Raw genomic sequence first — 20,421 nt, forward strand, 5'->3', positions numbered from 1 at the left:
GAGGAAGACACTGAAGATGGGTGGCAAGATGAAGGCACAACACATGCATGTTACATTAGGAAAAAAGTTTGGTGTCAAACTAAGTATTACTGTTGATGCCTTCTTTCCCCTTCCCTACTTAATGTTAACTTTGTATTTATTCAAAAATAGCAATGGCAGATAGATAATCCTCTGGGGTCCCCAGACATCTGCAGGAAGATAAAGCACAACATGTATGGCATCATCACACAAGTCGTCATTTTGACACCATCACTGTGAATGCTGCTGTTGGAGCCTGCCCCTATAATATGTATAGGTAAAGGTAAAGGTTTCCCTTGACATTAAGTCCAGTCGTGTCTGACTCTAGGGGGCGGTGCTCATCTCCGTTTCAAAGCCGAAGAGCCGGCGTTTGTCCGTAGACACTTCCGTGGTCATGTGGCCGGCATGACTACACGGAACGCCGTTACCTGCCCGCCGAAGCAGTACCTATTGATCTACTCACATTGGCATGTTTTCGAACTGCTAGGTTGGCAGGAGATAATATGTATAGCTATATGTATAATATGTATAGCTATATGTATAATACGTATAGCTATAATATATATGTATAGCTATATACATATTGCTGTGAAAGCTGCTGTTGGAGCCTGCCCCTATAATATGTATAGCTAATATGTATAGCTAAAACTGGATGTATTCACTTTAATGATTCATTTATTATTTAAAAAAAAAAACTGCAAAAGTGAACTGCTCTCTGCCCTCAACACTGGGGTCCCATTCCAGACTAGAACCTCCATTATCTCTGAATGAAGAAGAAAAACAGGTGTATACTAGCTATGTCTTTAATTTATTATTATTTTTTAAAGAAATGATGGATTGGTACCACAAGTCTTCACATGTAGGAAAAGAATGTAGACTATGCATACTCGTTCATGTTTCAGTTTCTAGCCATATCAAAAGGCTATCTCTGAACTGCAAAATAAATTTATTTCTTTGTTTGTTTGTTTGTTTGATTTTTTTTTAATCACAGCAATCATGGGACTCTTGGAAGTATGGAAGAGAAAAAGTGCCAAATACTAAGCTAACATTTAAGCTGTTAACTAATATTTAATTATTTTTGAGGGATGTGGCCCTCATAATATTGTTGAACTATAATCCCCATCAGCTTTTAACTGTGGGCTAATGAGGCATTAAAATCCACAAGCTCTTCCTCCTCCTCAAATTAAGGAAAGGAATCAATCCTAAATTTATATTAAGACATTATCAGAAGAATCCAGTTGCAAGACACAGCGTAACGATTCACAAATACTATATCCTCCACTGTTATTCTAACCTCTGTAATTATTTGTTCTATATGTATCCAAAATGCCAGAGGTAACTTTCAGAATGGGAACATGGCGGGGAGGGGGAGTGCTAACAACTTTTATAAATTTTTATTGTTGATCATCTGTCCCCTAATTCAGTTTAATTTGACTATTTTACATTATAGTCATAAAACAAACACTTCATCCTGGCTATAATTCAATTTTTGACTTACTGTCTTCTATTACACTAAATTATTTAAATTATTCTTTTCTGTTACACTAAATTATTCTGAAATAATTTTATGCCATTTGTTGTTTTTTAAAAATCACTTTACTTCATTCTACTGTCTAAAAGAACAGTTCCTTAAAATAGCAAGAACATCTTGATTGCATAACTGAAGATCTGTGCCTTTTAACATTGTTGTCAAATACGACAGTATAAAATTCTAAAATCCAAAGTATTCTACTTATAGCTCACTATTCATGGAATAAGCTACCCCCAGAGATAAAGCAAACCCCCACTCTCCTGGCCTTCCGAAAGGGGTCCAAGATGTGGCTGTGCCACCTTGCTTGGGGTGGAAGGGGGGACAGTTCGTTGTGGGAGTGGCTGGCACCTTGATGCAGCCCTGGGAAATTTTAACAAGACTGTGATTTCACCATCTTGGGTTTTAGATTTTAGATTTTAAAGTTTTTATTATATTTGTATATTTATATTTGCATAATTTATCTTTTTAATTGATATTTAATTCTTACTGTTCTAATTTGTTTGTAAACCACCCAGAGTCATTTTCAAGATGGGCAGTGGAAAAATACAATAAACAAACAAACAAACAAAGAAAATCCTACTTAGTTTACTGGCACTGAAGATGTTGCCTAGGTGGGCAATGAAATGTCTGCAAGCAAACAACCAATCTCGGAGAGCATCTAGTCTCCGTGCTTAAGTTTACTAAAATGGGCAATCGTTTATTGGATGTACCCATAAAATAATAATTAGAAAAACCTGGGCAAAATTATGCTATTCACTCCACAATTGCGCAAGCTACAACTGATCACAGTATTTTACATTTTGAGAGGATAGAGAAAAAAAGTGAAATCAATTGGGCCATTAAGGATTTATTTAGGATCATTTTTCAGATTTATTTACTCCACCTATCTATCCCTCTATTTAAATACTGTAGCCTGCCACAGGCCCCAAGTTAAACTTTTCTTATTTAGATCATTAATTTGGTTGGGGAAAAGGATAACTAAAGCTACCTATTAACAAGTCAAATTCTACAGTTTACATACATACAATGATACCATCTCACAAAACACACAATCTGAAGCTCCTTCTTACCCCTGTTTCTTGGGAGTTGGCTGCTTTGTTACAATCAACAACAATATTAATACAAACCAACACTTATCGGTACTTGCAGTTCTTTATATGATTATCAATGAATGCATACATATGGGTTATGCACGTGCACAGAACTCCATTTGGAATCTTCCAAAGCTACAGAATTCTTTGGCAGAAGCCCTGCCCCACATGAAATTAAGCACAGCTTCCACTGAATCTCTTTAGTTCCTAAGATCAGTGCAGTGCATCAGAAGGAATGATGTGTTCACTCGACCCCAAGCAAGTAGGAGGACAGGCTATGAATTTGCAGATGGCTATTCAAAGAACTGCAGTAACAAAGTCTTCATTGTGCTTCCTCAGACTGACATATATGTGTAACCAGCAAACTTATAACCTGGAGAAGGGCTCAGTTATCCAAAGATAGCCAAGGCCTTATGATGCCCCTCCAAATGTTACATCTCTCTGAATGCTGGATGAAGGTAGAGAGATGAACACATGTGGTTGTCTGGCAGAGCTCCAGTAAGGGAATCCCTCAGAAGAATGCTCCCAATACTGTCATTGCTGTTTTAGAATAGTGCAAATCAGAAGGAGACATTGTTGCTTAGCCAGCTTACAAGAAAACTTCATGGTTGCCTCTGTCTATGAGCCCATACCCTATAAATCGGCCTTGGAAGGCAGAAATAAATGATGGTTTCAGTGGAACAATGCCATACAGTCTAAGTAGAAGGCATGTACATGGCAGACATTTGAGGGGTTGGGAAAAAATAGATGCAGTCTAATGTCTTAATTCAAGCAAAAAACTAATTTTGGAAGGAAGGTGGTATCCATGCAAAGAACTATTTTGTTCATATGGAATGTAAGAAAAGGAGGATTTCTCTAAAGGCATATAGCTCTGTCCCAGTGAGCTCTTCAAGTGCCTCTTCCCATGAGAGGAAGTGAATAGAAGAAGTAACCAGGGGTTCATAAAGGTTCAGTAGTAACATAGAAAGAACAAGAAAGAGGCTTCAGGTGGGAACTGGTGGAGATTCCAGAGAAAAGAGAAGTATCCCAGTGAAGGAAAAAAAGATGGTTGTTTTAAATGCAAAAGAAAGGCCCAAAATGGGGTTGTTGTTTTTTTATTGATTGATTGAGTGCCCAAATAAGTGGATTGACCTGATATTACCAAGTATCAAATTGTTTTTTCCCCCAAATACTTGAAAGCATTTCTATTTATCTGCAGTATAATCCCCTCTACCTTATTCCCGAGCAGTTGCAGAATTGAATTCTCCAAGGTGTAGATGGAAGGAATCAAAATTTGATAGATTTGTCCCAGATAGATGGAAAGTAATCAGGATGACTTGGGAGACAGAAGTACTCTCAATCGGAGAAAATGAACAATGGAATGAACCATGGGTGCTGAGGCCTTCAAGGAAGGAAGGAAGGAAGGAAGGAGGGAAGGAGGGAAGGAGGGAAGGAAGGAAGGAAGGAAGGAAGGAAGGAAGGAAGGAAGGAAGGAAGGAAGGAAGGAAGGAAGGGAGAAAGGAAGACCTGAGGCCACAGGATGTGTAAGAATGAAATCCCCGTCAATGTTCACATGGAGACTGGTCACCAGGAAAACAGATGAACATAGGTATAACGAAGGTGCTTGGTGCCTATCAAAGGGTTGTGTGATGATGTCAAAGGAGACAAACTGAAGGGGTTCACTGGGAGCCTCACCAAGCTGTATGCATGGAGAGCAGAGCTTCTAGCAAACAACTCTGTAAAGATGATCCGAAGAGAATGGGAAAGGGGAAACTTGATTAACTGAAACATGAAGGCAGCTACGAAAGTTGTTTTAGTTTCAACTACGATAGTTTGTAAATGTCTTCCATAAATAAATAACCACTAAAGAAGAAAAGGATCCTCCTCAGAAAGATTAAATGCCTATTAACTCAAAAGAATAAATGAACTCCCTCCATGACAGCCTGGTGAAGATCTACAGTGATTTTCAAACCACAGTTCCCAATGCAATCCTGTTGAAATGAATGTTTAGTGTCAAAATGCATATGATAAACCATAATTACACTAAACCATAAAAAGGAAGGCAGATTTTGCATGGGACAAGGCAAACACAAGGAAGAGGATATATTCACAGGCATTTGCATTCTCTAAGGCACCATTCTGATACTGAGAATGTGAGGTTTTTTATTACTTTTTTAATTCATAAACACTGGCTTCAGGTACTGAAACTCCACACTCAAGGAAGTTATTCTAAAAACTGTTACTTTGCTAGATCAACATGCAATTCCCTCCCCCCCCCTTTTAAAAAAAATTCATACCTTGTCCTTCTGGAGTTTCACCAAAGGGATTCACCTCAACTTGTGTGGCATCAATTTGCAGGAAAAGATTGTATAGCTTCTTTATTTGATCTGCTGCCTGAAGTTGAAAATGTAGTGCATAATTACATATACAGAAAATCAGAGGAACAGGATAAAGAAAAAGAGAATAATCCTAACTTACAGCATTAAACCTATTTGTATTTTCTGCATTGGTAAGAGAGGTTAATATGTTAACATTCTTTTATTAAATGGAAGTGCTTTATATTATCTTAAAATTGATGGCTGATGCCTTAGCCTCTTCCTCCCTCAAGTAAAAAATTGATTGCTACTTCAAAACATTGTCAAATATTGCATAAAGACTCACTCTTCACAGTGCACTAAATAGGGCCTTGCAGGAAGAAAGAACAGCATCATTAATTCAAACAAACTTAATTTAAGCACAATGAACCAAGTTTGAGAGTTCATAATGAATACATTATGCTGATATGGAAGTTAAAGTGATTACCTTAATGAGACTAAATTCAGAAACTGTGAAGCAATATGCAGCTGACAAATGTAGATTAGTTGCTGAATTTGTTTAGAAAATACTTAAACCTGCCCTTCCAACATCAAAATGTGACTTCTGCTGCAGAAAATACAGTTGAAAAATTGCATTATTTGCTCTCAAAATTTGGCTTGTATTCATTGTGCTTAGTCTTATTGATGTGTGAGCGGGATTAAATTTCCCTGAGTAACTTTCTGTCTGTATTATCTTTCTTTTCAGGGAAAATCCCTCATCAAGCAGATGACATATTTTAAAATGTACAACAGATAAACTAACAAGGAAAGTAACAAATGCATAATACATAAAGAAGAGGTGGCCAATCATCCCCCAACATCCGAATTGTGCCCCCACACCATTCCACCATAAATCACTCCAACAAAGTTTGGAAGTTTAGTGTACTTCATGAGGAGAAGAAGGTCTAGTACACTTCCTAAGAATTGGTGACTGACTTTTCCTTGTTTAAAATGTAGTGGATTGCTTCCTTGTTGCAGTGGTCTGGCAGGAGGTTTTTCCTTTATTTCTTCTCCTGCCTCCCAAAAGTTTATTGATGATTCTTCCTTTTCTCATTTTACCTTTAAAGCAACCTTGTGATGTAAGGTTAATCCGATGGAAAGTGATAAGCCCAGACAGGAAGAATTTATATCTGAGTTGCCTCCACCCAAAACAATGATGCTAAACCAGTGTTTCTCAGCCTTGGCAACTTTAAGATGTGTGGACTTCGACTCCCAGCACTCCCCAGCCAGCCAGCCAGCTGGGAGTTGAAGTCCACACATCTTAAAGTTGCCAAGGCTGAGAAACACTATGCTAAACACAAGGGTCTACTAGTCACCAGTGGTGTCATGGACATTAACCAAGAGGTTCCCAGGATTCGTAATAAGGGATTCTCCTGACCAATTTCACAAGATGCCTGAGGGATGCACAACCACACTGAACGCTAGGAGTGTACAGTTCTTTTGCAATACAGGTTTGCTTATGCCACAGGAGGGGCAGTATCAGTACCCTTCCTCTCTAAACTTTGAGTGGAACCTCTAGAGTCCCTCCAAAAGTTGCCACCAACTTTTGTAATTGCTGATGTGATAAAGGGAGGAAATTATTTTAAAAATGGAAATAAATTTAAAGTTTAAAAAGTTTAAAAATGGAAATTAATTTAAACTTAAACTTAAAGTCTTCTTTAATGGGGTGGAGCATAAGCCCCCAGCACACCCACCAAAAAAAAAAAAAAAAAAAGTACAGGTTTAGGTCCAAAAGAGACTGATGACCTCTGCTTTAAGACTGTGCCATCTTAAACAAACACAACAAAGCAAAACAAAAACAAACATGCCTCTCTAACATGCAGTTCATATTAGTGCAAGGCTATTTTGAGTGGAATCTTTCTAGAGACCTTCACAGCTGGTGGTGAATCCAGACAGCTTAGTGAAAGGAGTGGCAAACCAGCAGTAGACACAGTAATGGGCATCTGAGGTCTGCCATTTTGATTTTCCATGACAGTCCAAAGCAATGCTATATCAGGTTACTGTTAGAAATTAAAATGCCAACTATGCTTGGCCACTTGAGTGATGAAAATGGTAGCTGTTTGGAGCACTGTGCTTAAAAAAAATGAGGACTAAGAGACAAGGTCAGCAGCAGGCAATGCCAGGAATAGTTGCTGAGATCAGGACATTGTTGTTATTTTTATTCCACAATTTAAGTCATTCTGGTGGGATTTATTATTCCCACTGATACGAGCAATTTAATGCATTTACAAATGTGCATAGTTCAGCTGTCAACTCTTTTTCTGAATGCATTTAATTCTAATCTGAATTAGCAATTCCATTTAGCATGTAACGTAAAGTCTAGCGCTATGCATTTGAATCTGGTATGAAATAGTTACCATAAAGTCAACTTAAAGTAAATTTCTCCACATTGATGCTTGAAAAGAAATTCAATAATCATGCATTATTTTAGAAGATTGTTAAATAACCATCCTCACCAAAGAGACAACTAAAAGGCTATCAAGCATTATCAAAATTTATCCACAGCTTGTTAGACATTAGATTTTAACTGTAAAACCACAATTCTTCTCGTATCTACCTACTGGGGAATATAAATGATTATTGTAAGACCAAATTAAATAGACCTTTGATTACACTGATGTAGCCATTAAGTTTCTATGCTTCACTAAATCACACTGCAAAGGTTATAGCACATGGGAAGAAATGTATTAGCTGTTGTTTTGTTAAGCAGTTCATGCATTGTGCTAATAATGACATGAAAAGCTAAAAAGATTTAATAATAATTCTCTCTCATTAATGATACTGCTAAAACTTCAAATGGGTGTTAATCATCTTAATGTTTATGCATTTGTTAATTGCACAGTTGGGATGGAAATTAATTGGAAGTGGTATATTAAAAATTCAAAGGTTTTACAAAAGTGGCATTTTGATGATATGGGAAATTCTGTAGAAAAACAATTTATCATCTCTCTTCCCACAGCAGTAAAAAAAGACCAAGCTTGTTGCAAAACGAACCCAAAAAGTCATAGTGACTTGCACTAGTTTCAAATCCTGAGAATAAATCTTAAAGCAGCAAAATGTATAAATGCAGATGAAAATCTAAATTTGCTTGTATCTTCTATTCATGTGTCCATGTGCATCGTTAGATGAACATGAATAGGCAGAAATTCGGGATGGATAAAAATTAACTATAGAAGCCCTACTACAAAGTATAGTGATGTTACCAATATGAATAGCTTTAAAAGGGTATTAGACGTGGAATGTGATGGTATTAAGATATAAATGGCTACTAGTAAAATGGGCTTATATTAATTCAAGTTAAAGAAGAAGCAACGTGTCTCTCAGTACAAATTGCTAGGAATGCAACTAGAATTGCATTCATGTCCAGTGGTAGAATTTCCACTGGTACCTCGGCCTTCATGGGAACAGGATGCTGATCTAGACAGCACTCCGATCTGATTGAAGAAAGTAGCAAAAAGATTAATAGTACATTCAACAGCCATTAGGATCAAGTGTTTTTTATATATATATATATATATATATATACAGCCTGTAACTTTTCAGAATGCATTTCCTTAAGTAGAAAAAACATAGCTGGTCCATGAAGTCACGAAGAGCTGGAAGCAAGTGAATAAACAAACAACAACAACAAAGAAAAAAACATAACATTTTCTTTAGCATCCAGCCCAGAATGAGGTGCTGTCGTACAGTATCAGAGAACTCTGTATCATCATACAGAATGCAATATAGCTGTATATAGTATGTTCTCTAATCTGCCCTTGGTGAAAGATCAGTGGCTCAGAATGAAGGATTGGTTTTGTCCTCATGATAAATCTTCCCCAGGTATGATGATCTACACACCATTACAAAAAACGCATATTCGCTTGTACACATTACCCGTGGTCTCATTATCCTATGGTTTAAAGTAGTGTTTCTCAGCCCCAGCGACTTTAAGAGGTATGGACTTCAACTCTCAGGATTCTGGGAATTGAAGTCCATACTTCTTAAAGTTGTTGAGATTGAGAAGCACTGGCTTAGAGTATCTGTGATAATAAACAGAGGCCAGAGTTCTATAAATATATAAAGGTATCCATGACCATGTTTCGTCCCTACTTTTTCTTAATGTATGCATGTTCAAAATGACAGATAGGCTTTTGTGCATGTGCATATATTTAAGAGTTAGGGTTGGGTGTTCCATGCGCTGTATTTGCTCCTAGTTCTCTCTTGCCCAGTCAGCCTGGTCATGAATGTGGTCTTCTCACAGCTGCTGGCTTTCTTCTTTCAAACAACTCACTTGGGTCACATGGCTCATGCTGATTTCTCTGCTCTTTTGTAATCTCGGTGGAGAAGTCTCTTGATTACTCTGTTGAATGCTAGTGCTGCTTTAGACAATGCATAGCTCACTCTGATGACCATCTGGTATTTGGGGTCGGGGTGGCCTTCTTTTTTCTGAAGCTTCCTACCACAGGGGAAGGTGGTGAGAAAGTTATGTGGCGTCTTTTCTTAACTGAATTCTTGTGTTAGAGAGGACTTAGCCAGACCATCTCTGCGTAGTCTCGCTCCTTTCTGTACATGGAAAGAAACTGGTTCCACTGTATGGTCATGAAGCACTATGAGGTTCTGGGAAGGTCGTTTTGGGAATGTCAAGGGACAGTTTAAGAAGCTCAGTAAAAAAACAGCAGGCATTTCCAATACACAGTGAAAAATCTATTCCCCAAACCAAGGAAGAGGAAGAGTTAAGCTCCAAGAATAGATTCTTGGAATTTAATTTATTGTTGTTGTTGTTGTTGTTGTCTAGCACTAATTTATAATATATTCTATTTTTCCTAAATGCTTAAAATGTGAAACACAATATTTGATGAAACAAAGACCATCAATGCCCTGTATAAAGCCTGTTCACTTAAGGATATAGAAGAGAACGATCCTAAAGTTGGATATAGCAAAATGGTTCGCTGACATCTCAAGATAGTTAAAATCTAATTCCTGTAAATGTACCTGTTCTTGCAGAGGCCCCTTGAATCCTAAATTTTCTGCCAGCCGTATTGCTTGAGTATCCTTTACACCTTCAAAAATATCTATTTCTTCCTGTTACAATAAAGTGCATAAACAAAAATATTCAGCTGGAAAACAAATGTGTAACTTCAATGGTTAAAAAATACTTAATATATTTCTGCAAATTAGCAATTAAAATTTGGCAAGTTGCCAAAATTCCAAGATTGCAGCTACAGGGTATGTTATAATTACCACACTCTCCATGAAAGAGTCCCTCCAAAACCATGTAATTCTTCAGGGTGGCATGCTGACAAGACAATCTGACACCAGTTTTCACTTTTAATTACTGTACAGATGGCATTGATGAATACGTATTCTGTTAATTTTTATGCCCAGTTCTGGCAAGGGATCAAAGCAATGTTGCTAATGCCTAAACAAGACTCCTCTTTATTTTTCAGTTCAAATATGCATTATTATCGTTGTTGTTGTTGTTTACAGAACATTACGTGCTCACCAAATTATAGAGCAATTCCATGTTAAGTTTTGCTACTCTCTCATTAAGCATTCTTTCATATAGTAGCCATTCCCTACTCCTATAATTTGAAATAATAGCAGACTTTAAGGTGAAAAGAAAAGGAACTAACAAGTAACCAATTCCAACAATGAGCAGTTCCAATCCTTATGGGGATGGAAATTAAATAGTCACCATTTCCTTTGTAATGGCACAGTCCATGACAAACTGTATCCTCTGATTTTATAAACTGGCTCTCATATTTTAAAGGGTGGTTGTTGATGAATTCCTGAAACCCATCTATCTGGCTACAATTCCCATTAAATGCAATTAGACTTCCTTCTGGACAGGCATATAAGGATTGCCCAGCAAAAAAATGAAAAAATAAACTAACCAAGTTAGCATTTATCAACTTGCAAAATTTACTAACTAGCAAAAGCTATTTGCAACTGTTACCACCTCTTCCAAAGTTATGTCTCACTTTGTGCTACATCCAGATATTTTCTATTGACTTGTAGTAAAGTAACACTTTGAAAATGCTTGTGTTCCATTCTGCTGTCAAGGTTAAGTGTGAGTAAATGTATGGACCTATCTTTTTATAGATCTGCTATCCTCTAAGTCAGGGGTTCCTAAACTTTTTGCCACCACACCTCCCTTTAGTGTAATCTTAATGTAAACACTGCCTTGAAAAATCCAAAGACCAATGAACAATGAAAACAATACAATGAAACTTTACAAAAGGTGGATTGATTGTAACTAAAAGGTTCTTCACACCTCCCCTGGACTCTACCTGCACCTCCCCAAGGGGGCACACCTCAGTTTGAGAAACCCTGCTCTAAGTGGTAGCAAGATCTCTGCAAATTAAGACCTTTCAACGGGAGATATTAGAGATGAATGTGGGAATATCTGTACATGCTCTAGTGATGAACTACATCTGTCGGCATCTGTAGGGGGAGCAAATGAAAATGATCGCATCACTGTTAAAATAATGTAAACTATGTTCTCGGAAGTATGCAATTCACTACATTTGTGTGATGATGTCATGGTGCATGCAGGATATTGGTAATTGCATTAGCTCCCCTTCTGGTTAAATATGTACCTAAATATACATGAATGCATATTGAACATCTGGAACATGATTAATGCTTTACAGTATTAGGTGAAAGGTGAAAGGTCCCCTGTGCAAGCACCAAGTCGTGTCTGACCCTTTGGGGGGACGCCACTTTCACAGCGTTTTCTTGGCAGACTCTAGCGGGGTGGTTTGCCATTGCCTTCTCCCGTCGTCACCTTCCCCAGCAAGCCTTCTCCCGTCGTCACCTTCCCCATTTTACCAACCTCAGAAGGATGGAAGGCTGAGTCAACCTGAGAATCCAGCTTCCACTGGGATCAAATTCAGGTCGTGGGGAAAGTTTCAGTCGCAATATTGCCACCTACCACTCTGCGCCAGATGAGGCTCTTACAGTATTAAGTCTTCTATAAATGGTCACATCAACCCCATACTGGATTATTTATTCAAAGGGAATATAGCGGTGCATTATGCTTGAACATGAACAATTTTAAACTTGACTAAACTAACATGTACCTTGAAGATAAGTTCTGGAGTTTTAGCAGCTACTTCTTCTATATCAACTCCACCCTGTGGGCTGCCAACGAGAACAGGCCCATTGCAAGCTCGATCCATTAATATTGCAAAATATGTTTCTCTGGAAATGTTTAATGCTTCTGCCACCATAACCTAAAAAATATAATTTGGCAATATATTGTTAGTATTCTTTGGCTGACAATATCCAACAGAGATTGTATTTTATTGGCTATGTAAGAAATACAGCCTGCCAAATGAGGAAGAGAGAACCCAGCATACATAATAAATGTGTGCCTGAGTTCAACCCACATTCTTGAATCCTTCATTGGTGTGTCACAAAATTAATTACTTCATTAAAATATGGGTATCTTGTTTATTTATTTATTTGATTTTTATGGCCACCCATCTCAAACAAGTGACTCTGGGAGATGAACAATCATAAAATCAATTAAAAGCAGATACAAAACAAATACACACACACACACACACAGCAGCCAAGAAAATTCTAACCATATCAGGTGTTACAGTATATCTTTCCATTTCAACTTCCTTGAGCCTATGGAAATCACCCACAATACAGACTATCCTCTGTGTTGAAGGCAGTGGCTCAATTTGGGGAGATTAGGAGTTTTTAAGAGGCCAATGTCCCTTACCTGCAGCAATCTTCATAAAATATGTGAAAATAGAATCCAAAAATTTCCAACTATTTTTGGGCTGTACACTTCGTGATGGCTGCACGTTGCCAAATAATTCACTTTTCATATAAAAAGAGGAAACTGTACCTCTGGTCCAGAGAGAAAACAATGAATGTTGGCTGTTCCCTGACGAACACCAAGGAGAATTTTCAGCGAAGCTTCCTGTGCTTCAATCCAAAGCTGATGTATTTCCTGTGACTCGCTTGTCTCATTTAGACTTTATTTCTCCCTCCCTCCCTTCCATTTGCCTTATTCAGATTTTTAAAATTCTGATTATATGTAAGACTTTTTCTATCTGTTTCTTCCCTGAAAGATTTATTCACTGTATTATTTATTAAAGACTGTCTAGTATTTTATGGGTCTTTATATACCCCCGCCTTCTTCAACTTGCTGCTTTCCACTTGTATTGGGCTGAAATTCTTAGATTCTCTTCTCTATCTCAAAACATATGTGGTGGAGTCCAGAAGAAATCAATCACTGTCTTATATAGGGAGTGGCTATGAATATTTATTATAATATATTTAGCATACCCCCTTTTCTCTGATTAATATGCATAAAGCAAGCAACAAAAAATATTCCTAAAATATTTAGGATCAGTTTATTTTCATGTTTGTTTATATACTTGCTTTATGAATCACTGCCTGAAGGAAACAAACAAACAAAACTCCAACAACTTCTACAAGGACCTTGGCCAAAACTGGTGCTTGCTATTTTCAAAAAAGTTACTGCTGTTTGAGCTAGAAAAGGAATGAATATACCATAGCACCTGACTTTTTTCAGAATGAATCTCAATGGATTTGGTAGCTTACAAATCCAGTACATACATAAATATATTTTGTTTGATATTTGTTGACCTACAAAGAATCCAAATAGAAAGCCAGTGCACAGCAATATTTTATTTTAAGCTGAAAATTAACTGTATTTTAATTGTATTAGTTCACAAAAATAATAGAAATATTACATGTATTTTAATTTTAATCTAAAGATTATATATGCAGCCATACAAAATCTAAACAGATGTACAACATTCTGATTCTTCCCTTGACCTTGTTGTTGTTTATTCGTTCAGTTACTTCCAACTCTTTGTGACTTTATGGACCAGCCCATGCCAGAGCTTCCTGTCGGTCGTCGCCACCCCCAGCTCCCCCAGGGACGAGTCCGTCACCTCTAGAATATCATCCATCCATCTTGCCCTTGGTCGGCCCCTCTTCCTTTTGCCTTCCACTCTCCCTAGCATCAGCATCTTCTCCAGGGTGTCCTGTCTTCTCATTATGTGGCCAAAGTATTTCAGTTTTGCCTTTAACATCATTCCCTCAAGTGAGCAGCCTGGCTTGATTTCCTGGAGGATGGACTGGTTTGACCTTCTTAGAGTCCAAGGCAGATCCCTTGACCTACAAGGAACTATAATTTGGCATTTGTTGTGGCACAGGTTTGGGACATATGTGGGGCCCATCTTTTATTTGTGTCAGAATTCCACTTGGACATACAGCCAAGGATACATGCACATGGTCATTATAGTGCATTTAGTTTTGCCCAATGCCATTCCCAAAGACCTCTAGTGATCCAATATATTGACAGATTAACCAACTTTTTATTCTGCCTCATCCATAGAACAGTAAGAATCTGTACTTATTTTTCTTTCATACCTCAGTGTTGTACCTGGGTGCTAAGGAAATGAGCCTTTAGCCCATGCAGACACAGAAATGACCCTCCAGTGCATGTAGACAAAGGTACATGCTATGGAGATGTAACATGATATTGTCTGTACAAAGGCTGAGACATGATGACCTCTCTATAGAAAACAGGCAGCAGGACGTTCCGGTATAGACCCATCAATACTCAAGAGTATTTATGTCTGCATCTTCCTATACATATACACATGGTACTCTTGGAAACAAACCATAATCATACAACAGCCAGTATACATACAACAGTATACATACAATACACAGAGCCAGTATACATACAACACACAGAGAGACACATACAAATATCTACAAATATACCAACACTTAAATACATGTGCATGCAAGAATACACCCCCCCCACAAATATATACTAATAAAGTCTGATATCAAGCATAAATTTATACTCATTTAGACAAACCTTTACAAATTTGAATATTTTTCATTTTATAAAATTATCCAGGCCTTCAAGAGGAATAAGGCAAAATATTTAAATTTTAAATGAATAGATGGAATTCAGATCCTTGTTACTGAAAGCTTCTGTAATATCTTCCAAAGAACTATCATTACAAGAAACTCTATTTAAAAAAAAATTGGCCTCTAATTCAAACTTCAATAAAGTTAAATTATTTTATTGCTTGGAGAAAAGGGGCAGGTAAGTCAGCTGCGATAAACAGGAGCTGTCTTTGAAGATAACCAAGCTCTCCAAATGTCATGATGCCGTAAGAGAATTTTATGTAAACCTATAAAACAGCTCTCTGTCTGAAGGAGCCGGGGGGAACTCTGTTTATTTAAGATAGATTGATCTAGCACCAACATTTTATGTATTACTACAGGGAAAGAAAAGTACTTCTGGAAGCTCATTTGTTGATAAGGATGCCAACTGCACTCAGGACATAAACTAGGTTGTGCCACTTCTAACCCAACTTTCTCAAGAAGTCTTGTGATTTGTAACTTCATTAGTTTGTGAGAGTTCTCTATTGGAAATCCCTACTTCTTCTCACAAGATGTAATAATTATCTGGCTCTTGGATGGCTTAGGAAGAGCTATGTAACTGTGGCTGTATGGGGTGGGGTGGGGGTGGGGAGATGCACTATATTTTGTTTTATACCCTAATAAACCTCAGAAATAAACCTCACAGTAGTCTGTGTAACATTTGGCATCTCAACTTTAAATATAACATTTTAAAGCAACTGCTGTGGTGGTTAACGCTGGCTCCGTAGACACATACAAATGCCACCAGGAAACGTATTATGCAGCATTTTAGCACATGGTATGTTTCTGATCTTGTAGGCTGAAAGGAAAGCTGGGAAGATTAGATGAAACAAGTCAAAGAACAATTGTTCCCCACTGATGAATCCATGCATGAGCAGTAAGATACTGACTTCAGCTGAAAGTGAACTGCTCTCCCTACCTTCTGGGAATAAAACAACATGATTGCCCAGATTTTCTCTTTATGTAAGAACCTGTCCATTCCAGTGGAAGAAAAAGAGTAGTCCATTTTTCTGGAAGCCCAGATAATACTTTCAGGAAATTGCAAAGTTCTGATTGGAGGCAATGAGCCTGAAGCTTCTTCTCAGACAATTTGCAAATTCTATTTCGGAGATCATTCTCAGTTATTGATCAAAATCATAGGAACAGTTCCGTTGGAGTTGAATGTATCATTTTTAACAGATATAAACAAAATCAGACAAATTCCAGTTACACTTTGCCTTCCTAAAAATTACAGAATTTGTCTACTTTATGGAGGCACTAATAGATTACAAGAGCCAGTTTGGTCTAGTGGTGAAGGCATCAGGCTAGAAACCAGGAGACCATGAATTCTAGTCCCGCCTTAGGCACAAAGCCAGCTGGGTGACCTTGGGCCAGTCCCTCTCTCAGCCCTAGGAAGAAGAAGGCAAGCACAAACCACTTTCAAAAAACCTTGCCAAGAAAACTGCTGGGACTTGTCCTGGCAGTCTCCGAGAATTGGACACGATTGAATGGAAAAAAAAAATTACAGGCAAGCTTTAATATATCAATATCCTGATATCCTCTGTCTTTTCTCAACCAACAAACAAAACTGTCATCACTGATTCCCAAATGACTTGATGCTTGTTTGCTAATACAACCAGAAACTTACATTTCAAATTTAACTTGACCGTGGATAAGTCATGTTTCAATTGTAAGTAAAGGAGCCACCTTTTATGTCAGCATATTCAAGGCAATTAAAGCAATGACTAGGATAGCCTGGACAGCGTAGAAAGGATGAATGTCATTTTTAGACATCTGAAATGTTCCTGCAGCTGTCCTATATTTAATTATTCCATTGAAATCAATGAACCTTTGCATACAAGCATGGAGAAGTGCAATCTGCAATAACAGTTTTAAGTCAAGAATTCAATCATCTTAAAAGTTTACTAAATTACGGGTAAGGCATTATTTAATTTCTGCATTTTAATCTCTATCATGGATCACTATTATCTTCTATCTGCCAAGCCAACTTTCAGTGTTTCAGAGAGGACAGGTCTATCAAGGGCTGTAAGTCAATATCACCTCTGTATACGAAGCAACATCCCTCCAACTAATATCAGTTGAAGGGAAATAATGGAAAAGAGTATGCCTCCATCTCCTGCTTACAAGCACCTCAGAAGTACTTGGTTGGGCCCTGTGAGAAACAAATGCTTGTCTAAGATAAGTCTTGTACAGGAATTCTTATATTGTTGAATTCTTGAGCATGCTTAATCCATCGTATCCATCAAGCATCTTTTTATACCTATATACTTTCAATTCACAAGCCACTACTCCAGAAAATTGCTCTTTCCAGATCAACTTATGGAGATGGCACTGCATCTCTGAGAACACACACACACACACACACACACACACACCTGTTGGAACTGGAATCCATCTAGACAGCTAATGCCTTCTCTGAACATTAGCTCCACAAGTCCTTAAAAAAAAATCCACACAGATTTTTTTCCCAGATCTCCTGAGATTTTTTAACATGACTACTCCATGGATCAAACTGCTCACCTTCCACATATAAGACATACATGACATCACTTGGCTACTGAGCTTTGGATCTTAGCATGCAACTAATGATGACATATGGGGGATAAACCTTTCCATTCTGCTAGACCAGCAAAAGAAAACTTGAATTGCTTTTTTGAGTAGACATTTGTAAGCAAAAACAAGTAAAATATAAAAAGTGAAGGAATGTAAATAAGGAATGCACACCATTATCACCAGGAATTTGGAAAACAACCTTCCCCAAATGAATGTAGATCTGGTGCCCAGTAACGTACTGTAATTTGCTCAGTGGCTTCATACTGCACCTAACAATGTTTATTCTGATATTCAGGTAGGAAGCTTTCTTACCTTCTTAACTTTAACACCACCCTTTGGTGTTTGCTTCGTTGTAAGATTGTATCCAATCATCTGCTCAGCAAGCTGTCCTACCTCTTTAGGGCTACAAAAAAGAGGGATAAACTACTTCAATAATTTTTAAAAAATTTCAAAGAAACAATAATTTTAAAAATCTTATTGCATTTCCTGGGACTCACTCTTTTGTTAAATGTACACCTCCTTTCAAACCGCTGCTGAAAACACCTTTGCCTCTTCCTCCAGCTAAGATCTGGGCCTTCAACACAATTTCTGTCACTTCTGTAAGAGGGGAAAATGTTATTAAGCTACAACCTCAATGAAGCAATTTCATTATGTGACAGTTGAGCGAAAAACTCTCTCACATATTAATGGTAAAAGAACAACTCAGTGTTTTAATCTAGCAGCATACACATGTGAACAACGTAATGCAATTTTAGACAGGCAGTCATGGAGACAATGAATAAAATGATAAATGCTAGAAAGGGACTCAGGGGAAATGCAGGAAATTATAGGCTACTAAGCTTAACATCTGTCCCAGGAAAATAGTTAGAAACCGTAATCAAAGAAAAAATAACACAGAGGAACAAGCCTTGCTGAAGGAAAATCAGCATGGAATTCACAAAGGTAAATCCTGCCTTACTCATCTTGCAGAGTTTATTGAGAGTGTTAACAGACACATGAATGGAGGTGGCACTCTATAATGGGATTTTCAAAAAGCCTTTGACAAAGATCCTTATTAAAGCTCTTGAAGAAATGTAGGAGCCATGGGAACAATAGATCTAGCCTTTTATAGATTGCTAACTACTGTAATTATGAGGCAGAAAGCAACGAGTAGGAATAAATGGGCAAATTTCTCAGTGGAGGGAATTATGGAGTTGAATTCTTCAAGAATCTGTACTGAGACCAGTGCTTTTTCACTTGTTCATAAAAGATCTTGCCTTAGGGGTAAGAAGTGAGCTAGCCCTTTTAAGAAATTAAAATCCTAGTAGTATTGACATTGTGTGTTCTTCACATTTCCACTCTAATCCAACCAGAAGAGTGAACTAGCTAATTTTGTAGATGATAATACCATGATATTTAGCATGGTACATAGTCAACCAAATGGCAAGCACAATTCAACGTAAGCAAATGCAAAGTAATGCAAGGTGAGGAGGAAGAAAACTAACTTCAAATTCACATCTATGGAATCAGAGCCATCTATAACTAACCAGGAACAAGATCTTGGGGTTACAGTAGATAGCTGAATGAAGATGCCAGTGCATCTGTAGCAACTTTGAAGAAAGCAAAAATCCATGCTAGGAGTCATTAGGAAAGGAATTTGCCAACACTGTAATGCCCATAAACTGGGTACTACATCAGGAGTACTATGTACACTTCTGGTCTTCATTTTTGAAAAAGGATATACTAGAACTGGGAAAAGTGCAAAAGAAGGCAACCAAATGATCAGGGTGCTCAAACAATTTCCCTCTAACAAAACAAAACAAAAAGCTAAAACATATAGGCTCTTCTTAAGTTAGAATAAAAGACAAGGGAAGGAGGTGCATAACTGAGTTGTATAAAATCATGGAGAAACAGACAGGGAGAGTTTTTCTCCCTCTCTCAAAACACCCAAAACTAGGATCATCTAATGAAAGTGACTTGAAACAGACAAAAGAAACCCTGCTTCGCACAATGCACAAATAACCTGTGTTGGTTATGTGTGTGTTGATGTATGATGTTGTTCAGTAAACTGCATGGCTTTAAACAGGGCAACATCTCTCCAAACACCAGTTGTAGGAGGAAAAAATAATTGAACAGGGGTATGTCTCCTGCTCGTGAGAAACTCAGGGCTTCAACTAATATTAATATTTTCAGTGACACCATCCAACTTGTATTGGCAGTTCATGCATCATCATAGGAAATGCAATTAAACTGCTGTCCTTGATGATGCTTTTAATTATTTAGTTTAGGAAAGAATATCCAAGGTAACCCCAATATTATTTATTAATTATTATTATTTATTAAATGTATATGCTGCTGAATCTTCAAGACTCATGGTGGCTTACAACATATTAAATACACTAAAACATCTCCAATAGAATGAAAATTGCATGATATACAACAAAAACAGCAATTAACAGAGTAATGATGATATATTCTCAAGGAGAAAAAAATGAGCATCCTCACAAACATTGCAAGTGTTCTAGTACTTATTTCTTATTGCCAAGACATATTGAACAATAGTAGCAAGACTAACAGATTGTGACCAGGATTACTCCCTCAGAGCAATTACCAATGACCCACCATGACCATCCCAGCAGCATTTTAATTCTGTTATGATGCTCTGAGTGGAACGCCAAGTTCATGATGATGAAAAAGGGAAGCAGGTTTGAAAACCAGGTAGAAAAATAATGTTGACAGGAAAGAACAGATTCCAGGAAAGGTTTATCAGGTTTGCACATACACGGTTTTTATGCCTTTCTCTAACAGCAGACAGCTTAGTAGTTCTTGAGAATGGGCAACCCACAGTCCAACTGGAGAGGATGTAACTTGTGTCTTGGACTCACATGACCAGTTTTTAAAATGTAAATCATTCTGTGTGTGTCCTGTGGAAAGGGGGTTTCTCCTAGGATTCCAGCTGGCTGAGAGGGTGGTTTAA

General features: G+C 37.6%; 1 protein-coding gene and 1 long non-coding RNA gene across 3 annotated transcripts in view; both read right to left on the bottom strand.

The window, feature by feature from the left end:
* The window catches only part of SUCLG2 (succinate-CoA ligase GDP-forming subunit beta), a 246,989-nt gene that overhangs the window by 110,910 nt on the left and 115,658 nt on the right, over positions 1 to 20,421 (bottom strand). For both annotated transcript variants that reach the window (XM_063291548.1, XM_063291549.1), the window contains exons 3-7: positions 17,963 to 18,062; positions 17,778 to 17,868; positions 12,038 to 12,190; positions 9,948 to 10,037; positions 4,917 to 5,013 (exon numbers count right to left, since the gene is read on the bottom strand). In XM_063291548.1, coding sequence (XP_063147618.1) covers positions 4,917 to 5,013; positions 9,948 to 10,037; positions 12,038 to 12,190; positions 17,778 to 17,868; positions 17,963 to 18,062 — 531 coding nt within the window. The remainder of the gene's footprint in view (positions 1 to 4,916; positions 5,014 to 9,947; positions 10,038 to 12,037; positions 12,191 to 17,777; positions 17,869 to 17,962; positions 18,063 to 20,421) is intronic.
* LOC134489102 (uncharacterized) lies at positions 13,227 to 14,500 on the bottom strand. Its single transcript, XR_010067077.1, has 2 exons — positions 14,124 to 14,500; positions 13,227 to 13,778 (listed from the first exon to the last, which is right to left on the bottom strand). It is a non-coding gene; the product is annotated as an uncharacterized LOC134489102 (long non-coding RNA).

The sequence above is a fragment of the Candoia aspera genome, chromosome 2 (genome assembly GCF_035149785.1).
Source record: "Candoia aspera isolate rCanAsp1 chromosome 2, rCanAsp1.hap2, whole genome shotgun sequence".
Lineage (NCBI taxonomy): Eukaryota > Metazoa > Chordata > Lepidosauria > Squamata > Boidae > Candoia > Candoia aspera.